Consider the following 19421-nt stretch of genomic DNA (forward strand, 5'->3'; position numbering starts at 1 on the left):
CGAATTTAAGGATAATTTAAATATACTTTCTTTTTTTAACCCTTCAATGTGCATTTTAAAATAATGCTTTGAATTGGGTGATTGATCCTAATAATATTATTTCAATAGAGTTGAGGTTGAAACAATGTGAAATTAAATATGTAACTACTATTCCATATTGTTATAAAGTTTGATAATTAATATTTTTTTTTATTATGGATAATAAGTATTTCAAATTACTCACACTTTTGGCAAACTTTTCATCGCACCATAAATATAATTACCCTGTTGATGAAATGGTTTTGCAAAACAAGAAATTTTGTTTCTCTCTTAAAGAATTTTAAGTTACTTTAAAAGTGTTTAGTGTTAAAATCGATTGAATTTCCAAAAAAGTTGGATTTGAAAGTAAAGCAAAGGTAAATATATAAACAAAATTAAAAGAAGTTAAATGGTACACTTTAACAAAAAAAAGACTAAAATGTAAAGATAGATAAAAGAAGCTAAAATATGGAAACTTAGGGACTTTATCTCTTTATTCCAATATTAAAACAATCTTTAAATTATTATACAAACTCGAGATAGTCACATTCTTATTATTTTTATCAGATTTACCAATAAACTGACTAAATCAACTTAAACTTTATAACTAATCAATTTTCAACTCAACTCAATCTAGGTAAGTCTACTATTTTCCATAATTTTTTTTTTGTGAAGAAGCTTCAATAAGATTTTTTCATAAAAATCTAAACATACTCACTCAAAATCTATGAATATTTACTCACCTTATAATATTTACTCTTCTCAAATCCAAGCTGAATATAGTTTTGACAAAACATAGGTTAATTAGAAACAAATGAGAGAGGAGCATTCCAATGGCATAGATAGTGTAGATGGACTCAAGAAAAGAAGCAGTTGATGGGCCATTTTGTAAGTTTGGAGATGGTGTAATCCATAGATTTTGCATAGTAGGAGGTGATTGGATAAGGAATTGATGAGAGTGGAGAAAGGACAAACGAGTTGCGAGGCTTGCAGACTTGAGCTTTTTCCCTTTTCCTTTTTCCTTTTTCACTTCACTACTTCACTACTTCCCCCTTGTGACTTGTGTGTTCTATTGTGCCCATACTTTCTAAGGCTTAGGATAGCCCCAGCCGGAAATAGAAACTCAAACTTACCCACTCATCAAATTACTCAACCACCATGTTCTGATATTTCCTCCACCACACACACAAATTAACTCTCACATACCAACCAAATCAGTGCAGATGCAAAGCATGTCAACCACCATGGCTTCCTTTTCCCCTCCCACCCATTTCTCAGCAACTCCTTCCTCACACTCCAAACCCCGTCTCTTCCCCAAGACCAACTTTTTATTCTCTCTCAGGTCCAGGGCCCTTGCTCTCTCTCCACTGAAGACGGCTGCTGAGAACGGCGTCGGGACTGCCGTCGAGCCGCCGCCGGAGACTTCTCCCCCGCCGCTCGAGAACACTTCTGTTGGGACCAATGGGGCTGCTGCTGCTGCTGCTACTGTTGCGGTTCAGAGTGAGGAGGTGAAAGTTCAAAGTGGTTTTGTGGATCCGAGGTGGGTTTCAGGGACATGGGACTTGAAGCAGTTTCAGAAAAATGGCACCACCGATTGGGATACTGTTATTGATGCTGGTAATGCTATCCCTTCCTCACTGTGCTGTATCTCTTTCTTAAGTTTTTAATTTTTAATTGAAATCGGTCATTTCGTTTTCTTTAACTTCGGCTGAAAATTGAAGTTGGGAACTTTTTTTATTTGTTTTAAATTAAGTTTTGGCTGGTGCCTGTATCCTTTATAGATTCATAATACATGGCTGTTTCTTCTTCCGGGGCTGCCTAAAATGTCTCCTTTTACGTTATTTAAAGTAACCATTTTGCACAACCAATGGTAGCTCATTGCTACAAACTGTATTGATGTAGATTGTGATTTCGTGATGTTTGGCATAGGGCTTTCTCTTGACTCATATCCTCTTGTTGACAAGAAAAAAATGTGCCTTTTGGCGGATCTTAGATTTTAGATGTGTTCCATTATTATGTTACTTGTGATCACATAAATGTGCTCCGTTCATTTGTTGACCTCTTCTATGCCTTAAATGTGGTTTGAAGTTTGTGCCATTTCTATATCCCAAGAGAAACCAGTTTGCTAATAAAGTGAAGTAAATGGGTGTTCTGCCAATGTCATGTTGACAGAGCATGGGTTCATTTTGTGTTTATTTGATGGAGTGGTAAAACACAGTTGGTGTTGTATTAGATGCATATCTTGTTGGTTTCATTTTTTTGCCCTTTAAAACTACATCAACCTTTACTTCATCCCAGGATGTAATTGTTTTCAGAGGCTAGAAGGAGGAAATGGCTTGAGGATAACCCGGAATCATCCAGTAATGAAAATCCTGTAGTGTTTGACACCTCCATTATACCCTGGTGGGCATGGATGAAAAGGTTCCATCTCCCTGAAGCTGAACTACTCAATGGTCAGTTTTGGTTTGCATTCCAGAATGAAATTAAAGAATAATTTCTTATGTTACTAAGAGACAAATAAAAACTTTGGAAAACCTTCACTGCTAATGTTTTTCTTGTTTTGAGTATCTTGCAGGTCGTGCCGCCATGGTTGGATTCTTTATGGCATATCTGGTTGATAGCTTGACGGGAGTAGGCCTAGTTGATCAAATGGGAAACTTCTTTTGCAAAACTCTGCTGTTCGTAGCAGTGGTTGGAGTTCTTCTGATCCGAAAGAATGAAGACCTTGAAAACCTTAAGAAGCTATTGGATGAGACTACATTATATGACAAGCAATGGCAAGCAACTTGGCAGGACGAAAATTCAAGCACTTCCAAGAAAGAGTAGTGGATTTGCTGTTCTGTAGTTCTCCCTCTATCTGTCTCTTAATACAGTTCTCTATTAATATTTCTAGTACAAAGAAAGACATGGATATGAATTAGACATTGTATTTCCATTCCTTCTCTCGTCCTAGCTCCAAATGACCTAGATAGTTTGTGTTTGTTTGCAGTGCGGGAATTGTCTTTTTCTTATTTTAAGATCCCCTCAACTTCCAAAATTAATACACCTTTGTAGCAATTCTATTTTTTGTTCTTATCATTTTTTCAGTTTCATTTTTGTTGCAGTCTCCATTGTGATAACTAATATGAGAACAATGATTCTCCCTCTCCCCCTTTTCAGTCACATCAACTCCCATCTTCAACTTTCACCGCCATAACAACTCCTCACCTTCCCTTTTCAGTCACATCAACTCCCACCTTCAACTTTCACCGCCATAACAACTCACCTTAATCGTTTAAGCACACAAAAATGTTTTACGGATCGACAAATACAGAAGGAATGAATTTAATGAATTCTGGATTCTAGAATTCGGGATACAATATTTCAGATTCTACACTCCTGAATGTGAAATTTTGTATTTTAGATTGTAAATTTTGGAATACAAAGTTTAAATTTTAAATTGTAAAATTTGAAATGATCAATTTTGGTATTTATAAAATAAGAGAGTGGAAGAAGAAAAGAAGAAAAACTATGAAGATGATGGAAGAATTTCCCTAAAACGAACTTGCAAAGCCCATCATTCCCAAGTAGTGATACGTGGTTGACACCTTTGAATTGATTGCCATCAATGGCATCAGCTCTTTCAAGGGGATGATGATTGCAATAGAAGAATTACGCATTGCCAAACATCTAAAATGGAAAGCAAGTGTTGATTGCTCTTCATTTCCGCCTCAAAAAAGATTGTTCCATCACTGAACTAAACTTGCCATAATTCAATGAATTGAAACTCGAGATAGAGACCAATGTATCATTGTTTTTTAACACGAGAGTGGTCCTCCTAGAGGTGATCTTCCTTTAATGGATGTCATTTTCATTGGGGATGAGAATGAACATCTCTAATTGGATTTGTTTTAAAATAAAAATATTACTTAATGTAGATCTTACACATGAGTTGCCAAAATTGAAAAGAGTTTTTAAAATAAACAAATTTGATTTATAAGTAAATTTCTTCTAAGTTTAGCAACTTATTTGTACAACTCACATTTAAATAAAAATTTCCAAAGCTTCCTCCATAATTCCGTACAGAGTATTGTGTGATATGACTTCACAGATACAAGACTGTCTTGACAAGAAAGTTGTGGTAGCTTACAAGGAAGACGAACAACTATAGATGCAACTATAACCTCTGTTCTCAATTCTAAGAAATCTACTATGCTAATAGTTTAGCTTTGTCATTTTATCATTTTATGAACGATGACTAGGAAGCAATGTTTGGTACTTTCCCACTGTACCCTCCATGGTCTTGTGGAGATTGTTTATTAGTTTTTTTTAATGAAGATTATTTTCTGATAAGGGAAGGTGAGGAAATGAGTAAGATTTCAAAATAAAAAAGCAATGGCCTCAAAAACTGCAATCCTCATAACATTTAAAACTAGAACATTTAAAACAAATATGGCTGTAACCAAATGAGAAAAACCATACTCTAATCGCATTCTACAGACCAAAGGACGAGAATAATGTTTTATTGGCAAGTCTCTAATGCCTTTTTCTTGACTCACTAACACTAGATCTAACATAAAGAAATCACAGCCATATAAAATCCAACTATTGCGGTGACAGGACCTAAGCTTCCCAACCTCTGAGAAGGGTAGCACGAGCAACACGGTTTACTCCAAGAGTAAAGGCTCCCATTCGCAAGTCACAGTTATGAATCTTACACATTGTCTTGATGTCTCGGAAAGCTCTGGTCATGTATTTCTTCAACTCATGATTCACCTTTTCTTCATCCCACATGAAACCTTGAATATTCTGCACCATAGAACCAGAAGTTTAGCATTAAAACTGATACATACATAGTCAACACTGTCAAAATAAACTTGGTTGGTTCTATCTACCTGAACCCATTCAAAGTAGCTCACAGTCACTCCACCAGCATTGGCATAGATGTCAGGTAATATGATGACTCCTTTCTTAGACAAAATCTACAAAAGAAAAAAAAAAATCACTCATTATATCTTTACATTATGGCATATATATATATATAGTCTGAGGGCAATCAACTTACCTCATCCGCTTCAGGGTCAGTGGGATGATTTGCTGCTTCTATTATAAATTTTGCCTTCACGTCAGAAGCATTTTCCCTTAAAAAACAATATACTAAAGTTAAGTTCTTGTTAAAAACAATAGTAAAGAAAGAACTAAATAAGAGGATTTTAGTCAGCAGGATCAACTGATAAATAAAATCTATGGATTGGCAAGTGGGAATTGGAAACCAAACACACTCTTCAATATGTTAATGTTCTTCAATACTGATAATTTATATTTTAATTGACAAACACAAGCAAACAAACATAAAAATTCATACCTATTTAGAACTCCACCCAATGCACAAGGGATAAGCACATCACATTCATGAACAAGCAACTCATTTGGATCCATCACTTCTGCACCTGGAAAGTCCTTCAGGGTTTGATTGCCATCATCCTTGTGTTTCAGAAGAGCAGGAATGTCGATTCCATTTAAGTTTTTGATAGCACCACTGATATCACTGATAGCAATCACCTTTCCCCCCCTCTCATAAATAGACTTGGCAGCCCATGTGCCCACATTTCCAAAGCCCTGGTGTGATTAAAATCAAATAGATGTTAAAACTGGGATTGATATGTAAACACTATATCACCCTACCATGGAAGTGGAAATTATTACCTGGATAACAAATGTGTGATCAGAAATGGACTTTCCATATTCAGCAAACAAAGCTTCAGTTGCAAAAACTACTCCAAGACCTGTGGCAGCCTCCCTTCCCAATGACCCTCCAAGATCCTATAGGAAAGAGACATGAACATTCAAAACAAATTTTCTAATAACCCAAACTCAAATTTATTAACAGTTCCTAAGGTATGTGCATTTGAGACTTACAATAGGCTTCCCGGTCACAACTGCAGGTGAATGACCGTGAAACTTAGAATACTCGTCAAGAATCCATGCCATGGTCTGTTTCAGTGAAATGATAAGAAATATATGAAACCATAAAGTACAATCATTAATAAAAAAATGCTATTATCAGTACCTGGGCATTAGTTCCCATATCTGGGGCAGGAACATCCCTTTGAACACCAATGAGATCATGAATCTTTTGAGTGAAAACCCGAGTTAGACGTTCTAACTCACTAATGCTCAGATCCCTTGGGTTGCAGCCAATCCCACCCTTTGCTCCTCCATAGGGAATGTCTGCTACAGCTGTCTTCCATGTCATCAGCTGAGCTAGAGCATTCACTTCATCAGGGTCAACCTGGCATCAACATGCAAAAATGATTGTCAAAAGAACTGTGTAAATCAACAATCTCTTTTAGGCAAGCAAAGGATATATCAGAACTATGATGCAGTTAACCAAATCAAAGTTGAAGCACTATAAACCAACATAGCTAGCATGGTTTGTAACCGGATTTATTTAGCATTCCTAAATTTTGTTGTGCTGTGATGGAGGAAAATCATCTCAAATACAACTATAATATCAAACTACATTTACATTACTCAAGTAAGTAACAAAATGAATAAAAGATGCAACATGCATCTCATGATTGAATTCAGAAGATCAGATAGGAAGGTAAAATTTGAGAGGCATTCATGCAATTTCATTATGAGACAAGGACATCTGAAGAAACATGCAGATCTAGGAACATAATATCAGCACACAGACAAAATCACTGCATTACAAAAAGTAAAAGGTCAAGGTTTTAAACTGTAATTGCTATATATTGTGGTTCAGTTAGGTTGAGAAATGCAGCATGTATCTTGTGGATTCAGCAGATCTACATGAAAAGGTAACATTTAAAACTCAATTTGCTGCCTGTATCTTATGATTGTATTCGGCGTAGATCTCATGATTCTGTTAAGTGGAAGGAAGGTAACATTTATTTTTGGGATTTCATTACAAAGTTACCACAACAGAAGATAGATAAGGTTACAAAAGTTATTATTTATGCATCAAGTAAATCATCAACAATAAACAATGGAAACATCATAAAATTCTCAACCAAATTTTAGAGAAAATAACAACAGTTCACAATTTTATATCATCACTTTCACAAAATATTAATTATAATAAAACTGAGCAGTTCAGCACAAATTTTACATTTTTTTTATCGGCTCATTTTTTTTTACATGTTGACACCAGTATATACTCAAATGAAATACTTCTCGCAAAATTGCACACTTGAAAGCTAAATCATAATATCACAATATGAACATAGTTCGGTTTAACAAAATCAAAAATCAAATTCAAAATCCACCCTTCCCGATGAGAAAAGAAAATAAATAAAAGGATTACTGACAAAGAACAACAAAATAAAACACAAACAACAACCTCTGGATGATAACGAATTCCTCCTTTCATAGGACCACGCGCATTGTCATGTTGGATCCTGAATCCCACGTATGAAACCAGAGTTCCATCATCTTTCGGGATGGTGCATTCAACCTGCGAAGATCAGACACAAACAACATATAAATCCTTTTGGATACATCCCAAAAACAATAAAATGAAAAGATAATCACTTTTTTTTATCAGGGTGACTGAGAAAAACAAGCCATGCAAACAAAAGGAGTGAAACATATTGAAATCTATAAAAGGGATCATCAGGATGAATACCTTGATTTCTCTGAAGGGTATGAGGAGACTCTTCTCAAGCTTGGAATCCAAGCCGAGAATGCGAGCTGCACGTTGAAAGTTGCGGTTGGTAGCAGCTAGAGCATTCATAGTTGCAAAGGAGTAGATGCAAGAGAGAGGTGAGTGACTGAAAGAGTCAAGGGAATGCTCTGATATGGTTATGCAGCAATAGCTGTGTATCTATATAGCATGAGAAGAGAGAGAAATCAAGAATTCATTACTTTTTTTTTTTGTTTGGAAACACTCAAACTGAACTATACATGCCATCATGATATATTTCTATTTTCACTATTTTATTATTTAATTATCTCATTAATTAGGCATTGATATATTTTATCTAAATCACACCCTCTTCCCTTCTTCCATGTCATTCTTATCTATGAAATGATGATTTTAGTATCATTCTTATCTACAACTACTTTATTTTTTACATTCCTAACTCTTATAATATATTTTTAAAATATTTTTTATAAACTAATAATCTTATTGTATAGATAATTAAATGGAAATTGAAAATAGCTTATAGTGTCTATTTAAATTCAATTATTATGCTAATATACATAATGATTTTGCAAATGTAAGATTTGTTATTCACATATAAATTATCATGGAGGGGTAAATTAACTAATATATATAATAAAAAAAATTAAACTAATTAGTTGATATTAAATATTTATATTGACCAAAAAAAAATGAACTCTATATATAATCCTATCATGAACAGTCAAACATACTTTTTTTAGTAATAATATAAAATTAAAAAACTTAACACATTAATTATTAACATATAAATAATTTGGACAACTATATTTAATAGTTTAATTTTTATTATTAATTTAGTTGTTAACATTTATTTTTATACTAAATATTAGTATACATTAAATATTAAATACTAATGTACATTCAATGTTGATATTTATTTTTATATTAAATATATGAGATATTATCTTATAATACATTTAATATTATACATAAATATACATGACTGTAAATATTTATAATATAAATTTGTGTATGTCAGTAACTATGCTAAATTCTCCCTTAATTATAATTTATAACTATCAACATTAATTTAAGAAAAAATTTATGCAGTTATATTTAATAATTGTATTATTAATACTGTAATTACAATTATTATTCCGGTATATTAAAAAAAAATAAAGGTATGGTTATCCTCCTAATTTTTTTGTTTTTGACATTAATTTTTTATGCAAATATGATTTCTTATTTTGAGCAAAATAATTTTAATATTTAATTTTTATTAAAAATTTATGTCAACTTAATTAATTATTTTTTTTATATATTTTTAAACATTATTTTTTGAACTTAATTTACTAAATTAAATATTTTTTATTAATTATTAACTATAAAAGATTTATATTTTTTAATAAATTTTATTCATTTTTAAGTATTGATACAATCTAATTTTTTACCAAATTATAATGCAATATAAGGTGAACATATAGAACATGATTGTTTTGATGGTTAAAATGAATCTTGCATTAAGGGTATACATATAAGACCTTTCTTTTTAAAATAATAATTTTTTTTTTATAAAATAAAAATTCATCAACTTTCACACAATTTCCAAAAGTGATAAATTAAGGCCATTTTTTCTAATGTTAATGAATGAAGTGTTAGTGACATGGTGGAACTATATTTACTAATAAAACTTTTGTATATTTTTTTAGAACTAAACTACTTTATAAACATACTTAACTAGTTTAGCCTTATCCAACCGAACTTTTGTGTAAGTAAGAATTGGAAAGGACCAATTATTCTGAGAGAGAGTGATAATGAAAAAATGTGTGATTCGAATGCATTTGAAAACTTTGAAGGGTGTGCGAACATGTTGGGCAGTGTGTTTGCATTCAACATATATTGGGCAGCAGACTGATCATGCACCGATACGCTCATCCGGTCAGCGTAGTAGTGTCCACAACGTATCCGACATTCATGGTTTCAGATACGTATTATATATTTTAAATATGTATAAAGTATCATACGATGTAAATTTATACATAGGAAGAATGTACTTTGGTACACTGATAATACTGAGTTACGGATATTTTGTATCTTTTCAATTAAACCTTAATATAATAGAAAAAGTATCTTTTCAATTAAATCTTATTAATAGAACAAGACTTTTTCAGTGTTTTTGAGTAAGGTCCACAACTGCTAAATACAACCAACACCTCCTAGGATCCACACAAATATTTTTTTTTTTTTTTTTTCTAAAATAGTCTTATATGATATTTTACTTGAACCGACTTCCACTCTTTTGTATAATATTTAATAGTTGGTGTGAGATCAGAAAATTTAGGAGCTTGACTTTTACAGTTAAAGTGCAAATAAATTAAACATTTAATTAATTATTTAGACTAAAAGATTATGTCTGTACACTCTGAATAGATCATGATAATTACATGTTTTCAAATACAACTATTTAGCAACCTTGTTCTAACTACTTCTGACCCTTTCTTGTAGTGATTTCTTCTTTCTTTCTAAAGAATAGTGATTAATGATTCAAAGCTACACTCTGTTATCTTCATAATCATTATTAATTTAATTAAAAAAATAATAGTTAAAAACTTCTTAATTAATATTAAATATTAATTTATAAAATTTTATAAATAATAAAAATTAGTAGAATATTTCTTTAATTAAATATATATATATATATATATATATATATATATTAGAATATCTTGTATTGATGCTTGTTTATTTTATGTTATATTTTTTATTTTAAAATATGTATGATGAAATTTATTAATATAATTGTAATAATATATTTGGTTTATTAGATTGGTAGTGTCAATAATAATTAACATGAACTAACAGGAGTGAAGTTAATAAAAACATTTATCAAATATTGATATCACATAGTCTTATTAATATAAGTATTGAAATTTAAATTCTTGTTTGAACATTACAAAATTTCAGTTATCACCATAGTTCAAGGTAACTGAACAAACCCTGGATGCAGTTTCTATGAAAGTTTTAATTCACTTCACCCATTTTTTTTATAAAATTAAAAAAATTAAATATTAATTGTATCCTTCTTCCATGATAAATGATTTGTTTTATATTAATCTTATTTTTAATTTTAAAAAAAAATTAAGTTATAGAATTTATAATAAATTTAACCTTTAACTTTAGGATAAAGTAAAATTTGTTACAAATAAACTAAACTATATGCATTATTTCTTGAATACCTAAAAGCATGTGCACTTCATGTGATACTTGCTTCACTATTCCTTATTCATTGCAGGCAAATTCTTCCGGCACCATATCAATTTTAACGTTCACCATATCAATTTTTTAAATTTCCAAAATTACCTTCCTGCACCATATCAATTTTAACCTCCACCATATCAATTTTTTAAATTTCCAAAATTACCTTTATTCCAAATTAAAAAATCTAAAATAATAATTATAATTGAGAAATAAAAAAATACATTCTTAAAAAAAATTATGAACAAAAAACTAAAAATACATTATGGATAAAAAATTTCAGAATATGTTTCAAAAATTGAAATCCAAAATATTTTAGATAAAAATTAATAATTTTCCCCATTTTTGTGTAAGGTTATTTTCGTCATTTAGAAGGGATATTTTTATCATTTTTTAGAGTTGATTGAGTGCATGCTGAAATTGATATGGTGGAGGGAGAAATTGCCACTTTGTGAAAATAAATTGAAATGTGAAAAAAATTGAAATCATTAGTAGTAAAACAGTGTCCGTAACCTTTTGAAACAGGTACTATAGATTTTTTTTTTTTAAATTATTTTCAGAACTGGAATTCTAAAATTGTTAATAATTTATTGGAATTTAAAATTGTTAATAATTTATTTCGAAATAACGGTTTTCGTAGGTGTCTCTTCAAAAGTTTTGGAATAACAGTGTTGTAAAATTGCTATATATTCATATCTTTTAAATTAAAAGGTTCAATAGATTGGAGATTCTCTGTTGATGATTACAATAAGTCACTTTAATAAGATTGTATTAGACTTAATTCCAATACATAGAGAAAAAATTTTAGAATCCAATCCAAAACAATTTATAACTTCAAATTACATTATATTTTATGTTTGAATCTTCAAATTACATTATATATTTGGATAGGTTGAATATAATTTTCAAATTACATTATATTTTATATTTGGATATGTTCAATATACAATATAATTATATATCAATAAAAAGAAGACAAAGAAAGTTTTTTAAGTTACATTTAATGTCTAAATCTAATGCCTGCTACCAAACCAAAAAATAATTATATTTTATTTTGCATTAAAAGAAACTGAAGAGGGCAGTAGGGGCCTATAACCTTTCTAAGCACTTCACACTCACTCTCTAAAAAGAAGATGAAAAAGGGAAGGAGAGTATTCAGAATCAAATTAATAAAAAATAATTAAAAATTATCTAAAAGAATTGATAATTAATTAAAATAATTATTTTTTGGATTGATTTAATTCTTTCTCAAAATTGAATGTTATTTTTGAAATTTCGAAACAAAATCAAATTGAATTGAATTGAGATTAATTATTTAAATATTATTATATTATCTATTATTTTATCTTATGTACACAAAAGATTTGTGTGTAAGAAGGAAACATGATAATCGTATTCCTATAAATATGTTACATTGAGTAACCCACATGTTTATGAAAGAGGTGCAATAAGTGTTGTCATGTGAACTTTAAGTTATTAGTCTTTTGAACAATGTTAAAACAAGATAAAATGTTATTAAAAAAAAAGAATACAAATAACAAATAAGGAACACACTTGTTCATTTGGTATTTTGTCTAAGAATTGATAAACTGAAAAAGTAAACAAAAATGAACTGATCAAGTAGACAAAAATTGTTGGAAATCTCACGTCTATTAGAAATAAGATATTTTATAGTATATAACATCATCTTATGAGGGGTCGGCTTTTTTTTCACAATAAGACCTGGACGATTATCCCTACCCTCGGTAGCTTACGACTTTACGTCCATCCCTGGTTGGATACAGTTTCCTTTCGATTTATCCCGTGTAGCCGTTACCCGAATTCGCGCAAGTGTGTCCACACCCCTCAAACTTACTTGACGAGGAATCCATTCTCGCGAACAAACACAACCCCTACACACACCGACAACTGATGGCTGTTGGTCACGACTACCACCAAAAAGCTCCAATGAAGATGAATATTTCACATTTTGGAGTGTGCATCTGTACTTAAAATCTACTTCTTAAGATGGTTCAAAGTCATTTAGAATCTATATGAGTTTGTTGGACTTATCAGTACACTGCTATCAGTTCGCTATCAAACCTGTCATAAATATATAAAATCGGTTTTATATGATTGAGTTAAAGTTAAATAAGTATATTAGTCATGATTTAGCAGTTTCAATAAGTTAGTTGAAGATGTAAGTATTGAAGCTGGTGTGTGGGGTGTGGGTGAATGTAACAATCAAATGAATCTTGTTGAGGAAAAACAAAGCAAAGCACAAGCTGCCCATAAGATCCCAGGTTTAAGCTGATGTGGTCGCCGCACCATAATTGGGGCCCCATCATAGGTGATCACGACAAATAAATTGATAATTACGTCAAGTGGAATTTCGTTCCACCCAAAGAAACATACACAGTTATAAACTCTACATAAACATTGGTATTAATTAGTAACATGTCCTAGTCCTAGGCCTGCATGATGCATATATATATATATATATATATATATATATATATATATATAACTCAATTCTCATAAATCCTTCACTTCCTTCATCATCCTAAGATGCCAACGAAACAGGTAAATGAGTTGTTGGTGTTATGTGAATGGCTTTGTGGTGTGTGATGTGTGAGCTCTGACATATGATATGATATATAGGTAAGTTACTGCAGTGATAAAAAGGTGGTAGTGAGGCTATACGTTGAGAAGCCAAGAAAGAAGAACTCATCTTCAATTCAGCATCAGCTTCATGGCCCTATTAGTATGGGATGTGGAAGAAGAGCAGGGTTGCTTAGCTACTCTCATCTGCTACGTCAGTCTGCAAAAGAAGCATTATCAGCACCTTCATTCTCCAAGTGGGTTACAAACAACAATCTCCACCCACCAACCCAGGTACAGTACATTCTATATTGCATTATCATCTTCTAAAAATTTATCAAGAGTTTTTATGTTTCATACCTTAAATTATTAGTTAATATCAGAGTTTATATATGATTCCAACCTTCGTGTTTTCAAATTTATCAAGAAACGTACTTAATATATCTGAAGTTTTAGGGAGAAGTTACACTTAAATAAAGAAACAAAAAGATGTGATTTTGAAAATGTATTGAAAATAATTTTTGACCCATTTTGTATAGGATGTGCCTGAATTTATTATTACATTACCTTGTCTTGCAGATAACCCCTTCCAACATGAAAAGGCCAACATGGCTTGGAAGCTGCAGCTGGAAACTACTGATTCCAAGGTTCCTAAGGTCATGGTCAAAAGCCAAAAATAAGAAGAATAAGAAGCAAAATTGTGGAGATTTTTCAGGAAATGGAATGAAAACGATATGCTGTTATAGGTCTTGAGCATGTTAACTTCTGAGGTATGGAGAGGGAAAAGGTTCATTCGGAATGTATTATCAACAAGACGCAAGTTTGCTCGAGGTACAATGTCACCAATCTCATAGAAGTTCATATCATTTAATTGGATTCAACTTCTTATCTTCCATCACGCTAATCACTGCAATGGCCCTCAATTATTGCTGCTTATTTGAATGCGTATCATAAGTGCGTGTCACATACAATCAGACTTTCCACATCTTTTTCTGGTATAAGCACAGACTAAGAAAAGTGGGATTCACCTCTTTCATTCCGACTTTTCTCTGTTTTTGGTGATTTTAAACCAAATGAAAATATCCACATAATATATGGTTATTAATAATAATCTATTTATATCCCTTACTTTTTATCTTATACTCACATATGTGAAAATACTTTACAAAATTTAAAGGATCAACAAAATTATTGGAAATATAAACCACGTACTGTACCACTTGCGTTGATAGTCCCCTTGTGGCGCTTGACCACTCTTGTAAGTATAGAATACAACAAATATTTCAAAGGGGAAACCCTAACCTCGAAAAACCTCTCCTATAATTAATCTGACGTGCTTTTATCCTGTTACTTTCAAAATGGCAGTAATGTGAAACTTCAAAATTTTGGAGGACTCTTTTGCACGTTTCTAAAGTAACAAAACCAAAACACATTTGTTACAACAAGAAGGAATTTCCTAGAGTTTCACCTATTTTACATATGTGTATTACAACGTAATTGGCTTGCAAAATTAGTCTCAGTCACGGGCTATTGAGATCTCTGCTGTCGAGTATACTCCCAGAGAGCAATTGCACCACTGACATGAACATTAAGAGATCTAACAACACCAAATTGCGGAATTTCGATGCAAGCATCCAAAATATGAATTACATCTACAGGTATACCTTCTTTCTCTCGGCCAAGAACCAGGACCTGAGAAAATAAACAATAACATATTTAAACATAGGAATGTTATGCGGCATAAAGGTTGTCTAAAATGTAAGAAATTGTCAGAGATTGATAGAGAAAAATAGCCAACCAGTAAGTAAAATTTGACTAAACAGTAACCTATTAGCCATAAGCTTCTCACCCACCAGGAACACAAATTGAAAAAACAAGGTGAAAAGTAATAACTTTATTTTTAACAACTAAATATTCATTCCAGGCCACCATACACATACACACACGATACTGGTGAAACATCACACTGGTCATTCAATGATAATTCCATTAGTTTTGTCCTTCAACGACTAATTTGATATCATTAAGGACCAATTTGAAAGCAAAATCTGACATGGAAGAACCAATTAAAATACATAATGATGGAATTCTAATTTGATGTCACACCAAACTTGGCTATGCACCAACCATACCAAGATCAATTCTTTTTGCTCCCAAACTTTTCTCACATCACTTTGGTGACATTTGTGAGGTTTGAGTCCAGCCACATTTCCAAAACCATGATTTTCGTTTTTCACTCCCACACTACCAAGTCACAAAATCTAGCCAAAACATCAAAATCACCAAACTTGGCTATGCACCAACCATACCAAAGTCAATTCCTTTTGCCCCCAAACTTTTCCCACATCACTTTGGAGGCATTTGTGAGGTTTGAGTCCAGCCACATTTCCAAAACCATGATTTTCGTTTTTCACCTCCCACACCACCAAGTCACAAAATCTAGCCAAAACACCAAAATCACAAAACTTGGCTTAGCACCAACCATACCAAGATCAATTTCTTTTGCTCCCAAACTTTTCCCACATCACTTTGGAGGCATTTGTGGGGTTTGGGTCCAACCACATTTCCAAAACCAGGATTTTCGTTTAGTTCATAAATTCCAAACAATGTGTTCGGATGGTGAATTTTGAAAGGGTAATTTTTTTAGAGAATTAGAAATATTTTATTAGGAAATATATTGTTTGAGTAAGAAATTTTGAAAGAAATAGAAATTCTAAACATTTTAAAATGTAAGAATTTGAAACTCCGTACTCTTTTCTCACTTATTACATTTGTCTTTCCTCTTCATACTCTTTTCTCAGCTCGTGCGTCATCAGTTCAATTTTGGTTAGACTGAAACTTAAATGTGATCAACTCGGTCATTGCCAGAGCATTTTTGACTCAACATCGTTTCTTCTATTGATGTTGGTAGGGGTTTCTTCCAGGCAAAAGTCAATCGTGGTTATTCTTCAGAAAATGTTAGTTAGACTGTTAGACTTTTCTTTATCAATATCAACAATGTCTTTCAGCTCATGTTAAACAATTTTTTCCACTCCAACTGTAGTTATTTTTCAGTTGGGGTTGTCTTTGGGCCAACACTAACCAATGTTATTTTTCTACCAATGTTAGTTGAGATTATTTCCTGACCAACATTAGTCAGAGTTTTGTATGTCAACTTTAACATGAAATTTTTTCAAACGATGTTAGCCAGGTTTTTTATCTACGACAATGGGACAAACAGACCAAAGTATTTATTACAAAGTGGACTTTAAGTCTAACTCAACCCCATAAAACCGGCTCATAGAGTTGAGGTTTGCACCCACTTATATACAATGAAAGGTTCTAATCTCTAGTCGATGTGGGATCTCCAACACACCCCCCTCACGCCGAGACTACCAACTCGTGCGTGGGACTATATATTTATGGGTGGTCCGATAGCAGCCCGATAGCGGGTGGCACGATAGGTCCAACATAAACACTCGCTAGGATAGGCTCGAAAATGGCTCTGATACCATATTACAAAGTTGACTTTAAGCCTAACTCAACCCCATAAAACCGACTCATAGGGTTGAGGTTTGCACCCACTTATATACAATGAAAGGCTCTAATCTCTAGTCGATGTGGGATCTCCAACACACCCCCCTCACGCCGAGACTACCAACTCGTGCGTGGGACTATATATTTATGGGTGGTCCGATAGCAACCCGATAGCGGGTGGCACGATAGGCCCAACATAAACACTCGCTAGGATAGGCTCGAAAATGGCTCTGATACCAAGTGAAAAGAAATAGATGAAATATATTTCTGAGATATCTTACAAATGTGATTACAGTCTCTATTTATAGACTGTTTTACAACCTAATTAAGGAAAGAAATAATAGGTAATGAAAGCAAGAAATAATGGGTGTTTAAAGCTGTACAAATCAAATCACTAACAAATCTGTCCTAATAAATATAAAATGGAATATGCACTTAATTATAACATAATTCTCCTGATTATGCAACCGTATTGAACACTTCAAACAAACTCTACATGATACAAAGATAATAGACATACAGGAAAAGGAATAATGATTAAGAATGAATAGCAAATTCTAGGGTAATCTAATCTCAGAGGGTTCAGAAACCACACGCCCTAGCATAGCCTTTCTCGTTCAATACACCAAGAATACATATGATTATATAGACTTATCATTCCTTGCACATGATTATAGGATAATTTGTTTCCCCAAAATGAGATATACATGCCTATAAACAAAATTTATTACGTATGATTCAGAATATTTGATTTAATTATCACAACTATTATCTCTAAGAAGGTTTTTAATTGATAATATGATTAGAAGAGTAATTTCTCTTTAAATATAATACATAAGGTCCAATAAAGGAAATTCCTATACTGTTAATTCATAAAATTGAGGGTCAATGATTCTTGTACAATAATTATAAAAAAAACAGATGCCCAATCCCCTAAATATAGACATTAATAGAGTGCAACTACACAAGTTACATGCAGAAAGAGAAATTTACAAGCACCAAATACCAATTCAGAAGGCAATTCAACGTAAGCAGATAATGCAAATGCAAACCAGTCAATTGGTTTAACCATCATGTGATTAATTGGCTCTCAATTAGAAGGTAAAATCCAATAACTACATTTCCTGTAAGATTTTATAGACAGAAATTTCGACATTCTGATGAAAATGCACTATTGTATATGGTAGAAGTAAACACTACCAAGGAAGAAAATCTACTAGCCCTGGCGGCCAGAGCAGCAGCAAGAAACCACATAAAAAATAAGTCCAAACAACAGTATATACACTCCTGATGAGATATCCCCAATCATGAAAAAAATAGTTAAAGAACTCGAAGGTTGGATACTTACCATTTTCTTTGGAAAGATATACTTATCAAGGGGTACACTGTTTGCAGTTTGTTCCAAACCCAAGATGCAAAATCCTTCTCTCTTTTTCTTTTGCAAGTAAACCTTTATGCTATCTACTGGCACTTCTATTATAGGAACCCACTTTTCAGCTGTCACACTGCAAAGAACAAACAAATTTTGGAAAGATTGAAAAAATAAGTGTGCATATATATGTGTGTGTGTGTGTGTTTGAGTAATCAGTTCATTTGAATTTAAATCTGAAATTGAATTTGCACTTACAATTACATTTTTATTACTTTTGAATTTAAATTTAAATTTGAGTGCATTTGTACGTCTGAATTTGCATTAGTAAGGTCCTCTCAGCAATGTAAACAATAAGCCCCAAGCACAAATTCTATGAAAAGTTACAATATTTTGTTACTCTTACAATAGTAGAATTTAAGTTTAACTCAACCCTACAAAACTGGCTTGTAAGGTGAGGTTTCCACCAACTTAAACTATAATTTGACCTTATCTCTAGTTGATGTAGGCTCTTCAATATATTCCTTTACGTTGAAGACTGGAAAACTCAAGTGTAGGACTAGGGGAAACCTGATAGCGAGTGACACAAGGCCCAACTCCTTGCTAGGATAGGCTTTGAATGGCTATAATACAATCTTAAAAAAGTTGAATTTAAGCCTAATTTAATCCTACAAAAGCGACTTGTAAGGTGACGTACATACTATAATTTGACTTTATCTCTAGTCGATATCATCTCTTCAGCAGATACAAAGATATTATATATCAAGAGGTGATCTAACTTTTTTGAAACCAAGAGCTAACTATATGTTGCCTAGTCCATATCAGCCTTCAACAGATACAAAGATATTATTTATCAAGAGGTGATCTAACTTTTTGAAACCAAGAGCTAACTATATGTTGAAAACTGAGAAATTGAGAAAATATATGATGAATTCCATATGATATAGACCATAACTGAGTTGTTTAATTTTAAGTGGGTGAACATAATTACAAAATATTTAGTTACAAAAAAGTATAATTAATCCCAATACCATCAATTACTATATCTTTAGA

General features: G+C 32.1%; 4 protein-coding genes across 4 annotated transcripts in view; 2 read left to right on the forward strand and 2 right to left on the reverse strand.

Annotated features, from left to right (window-relative positions):
• Positions 1-1015: 1015 nt before the first annotated feature.
• On the forward strand, positions 1016-3091 carry LOC137808127 (light-harvesting complex-like protein 3 isotype 2, chloroplastic). Its single transcript, XM_068609083.1, is given in 4 exon segments — positions 1016-1635; positions 2334-2471; positions 2594-2811; positions 2813-3091. Coding segments are annotated over 4 exon segments (801 nt in total). The 5' UTR covers positions 1016-1241; the 3' UTR covers positions 2864-3091.
• A 1303-nt stretch (positions 3092-4394) lies between these two features.
• LOC137808126 (glutamate dehydrogenase 2) lies at positions 4395-7917 on the reverse strand. The gene is made up of 9 exons (XM_068609081.1): positions 7649-7917; positions 7364-7477; positions 6068-6289; positions 5917-5991; positions 5704-5820; positions 5363-5616; positions 5063-5138; positions 4893-4979; positions 4395-4806 (listed from the first exon to the last, which is right to left on the reverse strand). Exons 1-9 carry the CDS (start codon positions 7754-7756, stop codon positions 4621-4623), a joined length of 1239 nt encoding a protein of 412 aa, XP_068465182.1. The 5' UTR covers positions 7757-7917; the 3' UTR covers positions 4395-4620.
• A 5478-nt stretch (positions 7918-13395) lies between these two features.
• On the forward strand, positions 13396-14364 carry LOC137808129 (uncharacterized). Its single transcript, XM_068609085.1, has 3 exons — positions 13396-13465; positions 13544-13777; positions 14063-14364. Exons 1-3 carry the CDS (start codon positions 13451-13453, stop codon positions 14234-14236), a joined length of 423 nt encoding a protein of 140 aa, XP_068465186.1. The 5' UTR covers positions 13396-13450; the 3' UTR covers positions 14237-14364.
• A 289-nt stretch (positions 14365-14653) lies between these two features.
• Positions 14654-19421, reverse strand: part of LOC137808128 (uncharacterized) — a 43210-nt gene continuing 38442 nt past the window's right edge. Inside the window, exons 34-35 of the mRNA XM_068609084.1 lie at positions 18348-18504; positions 14654-15175 (exon numbers count right to left, since the gene is read on the reverse strand). Coding sequence (XP_068465185.1) covers positions 15011-15175; positions 18348-18504 — 322 coding nt within the window. The 3' untranslated portion in view covers positions 14654-15010. The remainder of the gene's footprint in view (positions 15176-18347; positions 18505-19421) is intronic.

The sequence above is a fragment of the Phaseolus vulgaris genome, chromosome 3, assembly GCF_000499845.2.
Source record: "Phaseolus vulgaris cultivar G19833 chromosome 3, P. vulgaris v2.0, whole genome shotgun sequence".
In the NCBI taxonomy this organism is placed as follows: Eukaryota; Viridiplantae; Streptophyta; class Magnoliopsida; order Fabales; family Fabaceae; genus Phaseolus; species Phaseolus vulgaris.

Bases quoted from the DNA above. Each gene is read 5' to 3' on its own strand.
- LOC137808126 (XM_068609081.1), bottom strand. From the start codon at position 7,756: ATGAATGCTCTAGCTGCTACCAACCGCAACTTTCAACGTGCAGCTCGC. The intron at 7,478-7,648 runs GTATTCATCCTG...TGATCTTCGCAG, and splicing joins TACCCTTCAGAGAAATCAAG to GTTGAATGCACCATCCCGAA. The intron at 5,992-6,067 runs GTACTGATAATA...TCACTGAAACAG, and splicing joins ATATGGGAACTAATGCCCAG to ACCATGGCATGGATTCTTGA.
- LOC137808129 (XM_068609085.1), top strand. The intron at 13,778-14,062 runs GTACAGTACATT...CTTGTCTTGCAG, and splicing joins ATCTCCACCCACCAACCCAG to ATAACCCCTTCCAACATGAA.